Here is a 9,963-nt window from a genome sequence, read left to right as displayed (position 1 = left end):
CAACGATTATTGCATTCATCTTCTCTCTTTAAAACCTCCGCCTATCCCCAATCCCAAATCAAAACCCTCATCCTCTCTTCTTTATGAATGAGCCGTCACTTACTCCAACCCCAAAGTAAAACCCTCATCCTCAATTTTTTTTTATGAAAGTCTCCTTTAATCAAGTGTTCGGCCGAAGAAAAATCAAACAAAATCCAATACCATTAAATTGGATCTATATCACACATTAAAATTAACCCGAAACTTTTAATTTTTTCTGCATTCTGCTCCTTAATTTACCTTCAACTTTAATGTATGATATAGATCCAATTCATCAGCCCACGTTGTTATAGAATTAATTTCCAAGCAATTAAGAAGAAAGAGAACAACAATGAAGGCAAATTAGAGTAGAAAAAGGAAGAAATTGGTACTACAGGTGGATAAAAGACAACACACAATGTATTTTGGCTGCTTCAAGTCGATGGAGATCGTCATGGTATCCTACCCTTTGAATTGCTCCTAATTGAAGGTATACTTCAATTCTTCAACGGTAGAGAGATAATGAACCTCCTATGATAATAGTCTAATAGATCTGGAATTATGAATAATTGTTGTCTGATTAATGATCTAACTTCAGATCCAAATTGAGGTAATCTATCTAAAAATTTATTTTTTAATATCAGAATTTGTCTAGATATTTATATATTAATTGCGTTGTTATTGAACTGTTGATTGTATTTTATACTTTTCTTAACAAATTTATTCACCAAATGTTATGCTTTTTTTTTTTTTTCTTTTTTTGAGGGATAACTGAATGTTATTGTTGAGTACGAAGTATATCAATTTTTTGTGCTATAAATTGTAGTAGTCGCTTGTGATGTTGTGATTTGTTTCAATTCAATAACATGTGGTTGTATTTAATTTTTCTTTTTTATTTTTATTTTTATTATATGTGTTCTTAAATAAGTTTTCTAGTAGAATTCTTATAATGATTAATTATTTTGTTTTAATTTGTTTTGTCAGGTTTACGTGACTGAATTCTCAAATAAAGGAGAAAGAAAATGGAGTACTCAAGCCTTGTTGATGTAATTATAATTGTAATTAAATTTCACTAACTTAAAATAATTTTTTTCGTTGTAATTGTATGTCAGGATGATTATTTGTATCACTTCAATTTTAATTTAACCCATTGTTATTTTCAATGGTAGAGTGTAACTTACAATTTTTTATTTTTCCTCCATTTTTATTAACATGAAAACAAAATTTTCAAAATTTAAATGCAAAGCTGCCAAACCACATAAAATAAAGCAAAAATAATTATTTTTTTTAAAAACAAGAGAACAAAAAGACCCGGTATGTGAAATGATAGGTCTGTTTGATAACACTAAACATCTAAACAGACCCCATATCTTAAATAACAGGTCCCTTTTTCTTCTAAATTATTTATTTTATAAGTAACATAACAGACCCGTTATCAAACATAACGGGTCTTTTTGACCTTATAAACAGACCCTCTCTAATGAACGAGTCTCTTTATCAAAGAGACCCGTTATGAAGCGGTCTGTTAGGCATATTTTAACGGGCCTCTTCGCCAATTTTTGTAGTAGTGTTTGAAGTTTTTCGATTTAATGAAAAGTCGAGGCCTCCAAACCCAATTTATTGTTTGTATATTTTAGAGCTAATTTGATTTACATTTTAGTTTTTTTAATATACTTTTGAGATGTTTTGAATTACTTTAGAATGTTTTGTATTTACTTTTAGAGGTAAGTTATGTAGGAATCGAACCTACATCTCTATGCATCCGCATAGTGCTCTACCACTTGAGCTAATAGGTTTACTTTAGAGTTTTTTTTGTTCACTTTAAATACTTTTTTATTTGCTTTAGAAAATTGATATAGGAATCTACATTTTCCAACCTTATTCATCTTTTGTATTCTTAAACCCAATGTAAACAAAGATGAGCTATTAATAGCCACACTAACTCAGTCCAACTTCATTCATATACTTAAATCACGCATATACATATCATAAAGTATAACATAAGCATAATGATTGATATTAATAAGAATAATGAAAATAATGAAGCAAAAAGGAATAGACTCATGAGGGAATTTGCATCATCTTCTAGGGTTCTACAAATCACATAAATGTAATATCTTCAATCACTATGTTTGTTGAGAATCTGCTAGGAGGCTCCAACCATATAGCCTTGACAAATTCAAGAGTATCACATTTTAACTCAATGTGTTTAAATCCAAGCCTCTTAGCAAGCCTCACTGGCTCACTCCCATGCTTAGCTTGCTGCTAGAGCCTTAACGAGCTTCACATATTCAACAGCCACATCAAGCAGCTTCTCCTCCAAATTCCGGATGCAGACCCCATCCCCACGCCAATCTCCTCCATAACTGCAGCATTTGTGTTCACTCTCACCCTCCCATCAGACGGGTGCACCCATTTCTCACGAGATAAAACAAATCATTCCCCTGTACTCACCTAAACAGACCCAGCTCCCTCTAAGACAACAAATGCATAGAGTTTGAAGTCTTCCAACTATGTTTACTTTTGTTAACATATGAGTCTAACTGGTTTACTTTTATTAACTTTCAATCTACTTTTTAATCAAGAGAAAAAGCAAACTTTTAAGACTAATTGATTTATTTTTAACAAACTTCTATTTACTTTAAGAAATAGAAAATTACAAGAAGCAATATTAATTTTTTATCAGCATAAGATCATATCCTTCAAATATAGTAGAAAATTCATATAGACTATGCATCACTTCTTTTCACCTCAGTAAAGATTCTAGCAGCATATGAATTACAGTCATAGACATACCTGGTGAAACCTGTAGTTAGCATTATAGGATCGTGTGTTGACGGCTCATTAATGACATTATTCCTGCTAGTCCAAGAGGACCAACATAACTTTGCAAACATTGAAATCTCATCCCCTGATAGTCTCTCTGCCACCCAGCTAAGTCAATCCTGAAACGAAGAGTTGGGAGCTTTAGATTGCAGTAGAATCATCCTATTTTACTATCCGGACCATGGTTTTAACATCAATTGCTAGTTTGCTACTAGGCCTAATACATATGACCTTACTTAAAAAGAGCACTCTCAATTTCTTCAGTTGTGACTGGTTGACAGAGAGAGCTCCTGGCTACTTGAAGAATATATATGTATTTCCCATTTAATTCTAAACCATGAATTTCTAATTTTCGAACATAATAACATAAAATCAATTAAAATCATAAAACCAAAAAATTAACCAAGAAAATGGAAAAAAAAAAACCTGGTAAAGCAGACGTCAAAGGAATCATCAAGAAGCATCTGGCGAGAAGTTTCAGCTTGAGCTTCGCCCTTAGTAGTAACAACAGAGAAATTCGAGCTACCTTGAAATCTTCCCTCAACAATCCACGTACTCTGTCCATGTCTCACCAACACCACAAGAAACAAAATTGCACCTGCCACATCCATAAAAGGACCATATATATCTATTTTTTAAAAAATTGATTAACTAATAGGATTCATTGAGGCATTTTGTCAAACACTTAGTGTGCATTAAGAAATCAACAACAATAATTGAATAATCAAAATTCACTACTACATAAATACCTTTAAAAGTCGCCCTTTTAGAGTCACATGTTAAAAATATGTTACACATTAGCCTATGGAGTCACCCCGTATAGATTAGGCGAGACTATAGGTAGTATAATAAGTTCAGAAAAAATGTAAAGTGTCACTTGATTATTATTGTGTGACTCATAAATGTTTGGAGTCGCCTAATATAAATTAAGTGATGCGTAAGGTTGTTGTATGAATATAGCTATTGAGTCTAATACATAGCCTAAAATTAATATCTGAATCATAAGCTTTACGAGTCACTCATTATAAATTAGGCGACACATTAGGTCGTATTAGAAATTATGAAAATAAGTCTAAAGTGTCCTATGTTCTTGGTATGTGACTCGTAAACCTTTGAAGTCGCCTCTTATAAATAACGTGATGCGTAAGGTTTGAATATGAATTTATCTAGATATTTTATTAGCTCGTCCCTTAATTAGTGTATGATACTATATTTTAAGAGTTACTTGTCTTGTATATATGAGTAACATAAATCAATGCATAAGGTTTCATTTTACATTTGAATAGTAAAATTGTTATTAGATGTCACTTCCTCCACTTTTAGATAATTGAAACTATCAAACTTGACTGTCAATACATGCTGGTTTAATCTTATATCTATAATAAAAAATGTTGATATTATGAAAGTTTATATTAATTACTATTTCACAATATATTTCATAAAAATATTTGTTTTTTTACACGTTATTAAAAAAACGATGGTCAAACTTAGTATATGAATGGTGAAAAAAGTCAAAAGTGTTAATTATTTATGAACGGAATGTGTAACATGCGACCAATAAATATTTTGAGTCATATAATACGGAGTAACATTTTAAGTTATCTACTATTGAGTACTCCGTCCGTCCCTTATTTTTGCCCTAATTGCTACATTAAAATCTTATACTACTAAGAGATTAAGTAATGCAATTGTAATTATAAAAAAAAAAAAAAGCCATTAGAATCTTATATAGAAAAAAAATAAATAAACTAACTAAATTCATATACTACTAAAAGAAAGATTACTACGTTTTTTTGATAAAAAAAGAAAAAAAAAGGTAAAAGAGTACTGTATTTTTTTTAATCAAGAAATAAAGTAAAGAAAGTTCAAAACCCTTGAAAACTAAACCATCCATATTCATCTTCATTAACAATGTTGTGCTTTCCCACGCAAACCAAACCCCTAAAACTTGATTCCTAATCAAACCCCAGTATCTAAAAATTTGTAGTGAAATTCAATAATTTTCCTCACAATTTGAAAGAAAGAGTTTGTTTTTTCTTAGAAAGGGGGAGTATTTATTGCTTCTCCTAACCTTTAAAGAGTAAAAAAAACTCGCATCACGACAAAAGAGAAGCACTACTACGACGGCGGCAAACGCTACTCGGCGGAGAAGCGACAGAGCATCTAATATTAAGTCTCAACCCCAGCAACCCAATTTTCTGGCTTAATTGTGAAAATTTCGGCGGTGGGTCTCATCTAATATTTTGTAGAAGCTTCAAATTTGAAGGTAAGCATCTGATAAACCATAATTTCATCTATTTATTCATGGGTTATTATAATTTTGGTGTTTTAGTTTATCTAAATTTATTGTCTTGTTATTTAAATTATGCTGAATTCGTTTTTTGGGGATCTTATGCTTAATTGATTTTCTACATTTTTGGGGTTTTTTTTTATAAAGTACGATTATGTTCATATGTTGGACCATTGCATGTTGATTATTGATGTGATTTGTTAATCTTGGACTTAATTTTCTTTTTGTATTCCACTAGAAACTTATAAAATTCTATTAAAAAAAAAACTTATAAAATTAAGAAAGATGAAGATTATGCATCCCGTATCAGTTTAACATCTTTTAAAATCGATTTTTCAATTAATTTATTTATTAGTCACGTGAATATTGGCTATATAGATGCTCTCGTATCAATTATATAATTTATTGATAAAACTATTTTGATTCTGATGCATGTATGGTAGACACTACGATGTACTCTTATGCTATTACATACTTTGCTACTGTAGACACCCATTTATATCTCCCCAAAACCAAATCCAGTGATGAGTACTTTTCACGTCGAATCGTAATCGAATGAAGTAAAAGTGTGGAAAGTTTAGTGTTGCGGATAGTTTTAATTTCTTTTCTCTTCTCTCTGTTTTTTGAAAACCTTATTTTAAGAAAACAACCAATCCAGTTTGGTTGATCCTTGATATGGGTCCAATAGTAGTGTAGTTGGAAGGGGCTTGAAAAAAGCTTTCCAACGATATATTATAAGCCCAATTCCGATGAATATTGAAGAAGTTATGGCCAAATTACTAAACTGGGCTGGTTTGAGTCTTATATGCGGCCCAATGATCTAGAGGAGGGCCTAATATGAATTTATCATTCCTAATGCAATTAGGAATGATTTTAGTTTTCTAGAAGGCTCTTTTCATTCCTAATTCAATTAGCATTGATAAATTGACTTTTGTTGACTTTTTAGAGTTTTAATCAGAATCAAAAAACGTTTTTTTTGAGGAAAATACGATTTTATCCTCCTATACGACAATTTCTATATGATTTTAAGAAAACGCGTAAATTTCTGAGTCAGCGCCAAACGTCAGCTGTAGCGCCTGACGCAACGCTTGGCGCCTGGCGCTAAGGTCAGCGTTTGGCGCTAACTTGGCTTTTTTGCGTCACAACTCTGTTTTCGATGTTTTATCTTTTTGGCTGATTTTCTCTATAAATAACGTGTTAAAAATTCCGTTTTCATTCACCAACTCTCATCAAGATTTTCTTGATTATTCTCTCTCTCTCTCTTTTCTAAACTAGCCTTCTCTCAAATATTAAAATTCCGCATTCATTAGATTTAGAAACACCTAGCCAAATTCAAAATTGCCTTCGCCCTAGACGTGAAAGGTTTAATTTATGAGGGTTTGGTTCCAAATCTCTCTTTCAACTATTTAATTTAATTGTTTTGTTTCTTATTTTCTTTGAAGTTACTAACGTGTGTATTTTGTTATTAGAAAGAGGTACGAGGTATCAAAGTAAGTATTTTAATGGTTTTTATTGATGTTATGATATAGAGTTCATGCTTAGGTTGTTATTATGATATTCCTAGTATCGTGTCTAGGGTAAATTTAATATCAAGTATGATTGTTATAATGCTTCCTATATTCTTCCTAATATTTATGATTGTTAGCATCATGTTAAGGCTAAAGCTTTGATTTTTATTGTTTTGTGACATGCTAAGGTTTGTTATTAATCTTGTTAGTATCATGTCTAGGATCTTACTATTATTATGCTTTATTATGATTATGATTATGATTATTTTTTAATTATTATTATTATGATTATTATAATTGTTATGATTATGATTATAATTTTTATATTGTGATTATTATTATGTTGGTTGATTTTTTATTGCTTGATCACGCCTTTTATGCATGTTTAAAGGGAATTGATATTTGTAATCACGCTTAATAAGATAATTAATAATCTTGTTTAGGGTTAATTTGATTATAATTCAAGTGATCGCCAATAATAGTTTTGTTTGTGTATTAATAATCAACCAAGATAGATAAACAAGTTTAGGGTTAATCTTATTGATTGTATGTTAGTCAAAAAGCGCACATGAATACGATCAGAATAAAGTAGAGGCCTATTATTAGGGCAGGTTCAATCTCTTTTAGGTTGGATTTGTACCTTCATCCCCGAACCCTATTTGGTTCAAGACCTTATGGAGTTGACGATCTCTTGGATCGTTAAGGGGTGTAACCTTCACCTCGTGAACGGTTTACAAATTCCTAAAAAACTTGTTGGCGACTCTTTTACTCTATCTTCTTTCCCTTTGGACGCCACCGTACCTTAGTGTATGATCACAGTGGGGTTCAAGCTAGAGGTTAATGCTTGAAATATTCCCTACAGTTTTTGGCGACTCCACTGGGGAGGATTTCTATTTTAATTCCTAAAATTTATTTTGGCAATGATTTAGAATGAGTGGATGAGACTCGAAACGTTCTAAGTATTTCATGTGTGTAATTTTGATTAACATTATTGTCATATGCATATAAAAGATCTCATTGGAAAGACCATCCATAATGAGTTAAAACATAAGATTTTACACGTAGGAAATTTGAGAAATATCTTTCACAACTAGGACCGAAATAACACTGCGCGAAACTGGAAAATTTTATCGAGCACAGAAAGCTGCTGAGGCATGTAGGAATTAGCGTCATCGACCAGAGTATTAGCGCCAGAATTTTAACTGTAGAGTCAGATGATAGTTTTGTCGCCAGGCTCTACGCTAAAACCTGGCGCCAATCTCTGTTTGCTGACGCCAAATTCTTCCAATACCGAGCCAGAAATATGCGTTCTAATTTCGACCAGTTTTTCGCATTGTTTGCTCGATCCTATTTCCTGATTGACTTTTTTTTTCTCACTTTTCTGAAACCCATATGCGTTCTACATATGGACATAACCCTTTGGGAATTCATGCTCCATCTACCTGATTGAACGCTCAGAGCAACAAAGGGTACATCCGAGATTGTTGAATTCACCAAACCATGGAAGCGAGTTTCTCCTAAAACTCGCGGTACCCCATCCACTCGCGCCAACCTTTCACGGTTAAGCTTCCGCGCGGTGCATTTGGACAATTAACCATGGATCCTCTATTGACTAAACCATATCCCAAACTTTAGAGAACTAGAGCCATTGTTAGGTTGCAAACTCATTGCATCATATTGTGCCTACTTGACTAATTGTGCATTATTTGTTGTGCATATACTATGTTTTCTTAAACGTTTGTTTGACTTGTGTTAAGATTAAATAAATTAATGACTTAAATAACTTTGCCTAATTAATTAATTAATTTGAGTAAATAAAGTCTAATATTTTAATCAGAATTGACCTAGTACGACTTTAGGCATACCCCTGTGATTAATAACATCGAAAACAGTTCCAGTTGAAGCTCCAGCAACGGCGCCAAAGTCTGGACTGTAGCGCCACTCTGTGGAGTGCGGCGCCTGACGACAGCTGGCGCTACATTACAAAGAGAGGCGCCAGTCCTGTCGTTTTGACGACACTTCGGATTATTGGTCGAGTCATCACCTAGTGTCTAATTAACCGGTTTGCTAATTAATTCGGTTAAATTTACCGCTATTAATACTTTATTAAGTCATTAATTGAGTTTAGGCACTAAGTCCCATGGTCTTACACAAAAGTCCAAACATGTCACTAACACTCAACGCACACACCAATACATACACTTTGACCATGTTTAAGAGAGTTTTGTATGCGCGTTTTTTTCCGTCATTTTTTTAGGGGGTAAGTCGGATATTAATCCTCCAATTTAAAAACTATACTTAGTTCCCTAAAGATATATACATTATTTTTGCCTAAAAATATGCACCCATTTTTTTATTATTTTTTATTTTTCCTCTAAAACCGTAAAGTCAAGTCGATTTGAGTCAAGTAATTAAAATGCAAAATGGTTTAAATTACAGTGCGCGGTCAAGAAAGGAAGGACGGTTAATCAAAGACAACCTTTTCGTACAAGTCTAACTTTTCGACAAACCCATAGCTCGTAAGAGGAAAGCTAGGACAATAATGGCAACACAAGAAGAAGTCAATGAGCTTAGGAACCAACTGGTTACCGTGACTAAGGCACTGAAGCTCCTAACGCTCAAGATTGATGATCCCGTGAAACAACAACAGATGGACCTCATGCAAGAGAGACTAAGCAAGCTATCTAGCGACTACAAGTTTCAAGGGATTAGTTCACAAGGGGTCTCGGTGGACAAAGATCTTCTTCCGCAGAAGTTCAATGCCAACGACATCCCGAAATTCAAAGCAACCGATAACCCTTATTTTCATTTAAGAGCCTTCGAGACAATAATGAGGATTAAGGGTATCGATAAGAAGGTCTTCCCCTCTCTGTTCTCACTATCTCTCGAGACCATTTGCCAACAATGGTTATTTTCTCTCGAGAAAGAAAAGACCTCTACCTGGGAGTCCATAGCAAACGCTTTCCTTGATAGATACAAATGCAACATTCAAGTTGAGACTGACCATAGGGAGCTTGAAATCCTCAAGTAGAAAGAGAACGAAGGCTTCACCTCTTTCTTTAACAAATGGAGAAAAACCTCAGCTAAGATGATCGAGGTGCCAAGTGAAAAAGAGTCTGTAAGGTTATTCATCAAAAACCTTCAAGAAAAATACTCTAAGCATCTCAAGTATCAAAACAATCTCCATACCTTCAAGGCCGTCTATGACATTGGAATTAATATTGAAGACGACCTGGCTAAGTTGAAAGCTGCCAACAACAACTCCAACAGTGGCTGGAAAGGAAAGAAGAACGACAATCCTTCTTCTTCAAAAACCACCCA

The 9,963-nt window shown here is 33.1% G+C and overlaps 1 protein-coding gene across 1 annotated transcript; it reads right to left on the bottom strand.

Moving 5' to 3' along the window:
• Positions 1-1,003: 1,003 nt before the first annotated feature.
• On the bottom strand, positions 1,004-3,794 carry LOC110694456. The gene is made up of 3 exons (XM_021871633.1): positions 3,594-3,794; positions 3,271-3,442; positions 1,004-2,963 (listed from the first exon to the last, which is right to left on the bottom strand). Exons 1-3 carry the CDS (start codon positions 3,640-3,642, stop codon positions 2,837-2,839), a joined length of 348 nt encoding a protein of 115 aa, XP_021727325.1. The 5' UTR covers positions 3,643-3,794; the 3' UTR covers positions 1,004-2,836.
• Positions 3,795-9,963: the final 6,169 nt, after the last annotated feature.

The sequence above is a fragment of the Chenopodium quinoa genome, unplaced genomic scaffold (genome assembly GCF_001683475.1).
Source record: "Chenopodium quinoa cultivar QQ74 unplaced genomic scaffold, ASM168347v1, whole genome shotgun sequence".
NCBI classification, from domain to species: Eukaryota; Viridiplantae; Streptophyta; class Magnoliopsida; order Caryophyllales; family Amaranthaceae; genus Chenopodium; species Chenopodium quinoa.
This window is presented reverse-complemented; position numbering and strand designations above follow the sequence as displayed.

What these genes read in the sequence shown, in the direction of transcription:
- LOC110694456 (XM_021871633.1), bottom strand. Translation starts at nt 3,642, where the DNA reads ATGTGTAACATATTTTTAACATGTGACTCTAAAAGGGCGACTTTTAAA. An exon ending in TAAAAGGGCGACTTTTAAAG is followed by an intron (nt 3,443 to 3,593) that starts GTATTTATGTAG and finishes TGGATGTGGCAG; the next exon opens with GTGCAATTTTGTTTCTTGTG. An exon ending in TTTGACGTCTGCTTTACCAG is followed by an intron (nt 2,964 to 3,270) that starts GTTTTTTTTTTT and finishes TCTTCGTTTCAG; the next exon opens with GATTGACTTAGCTGGGTGGC.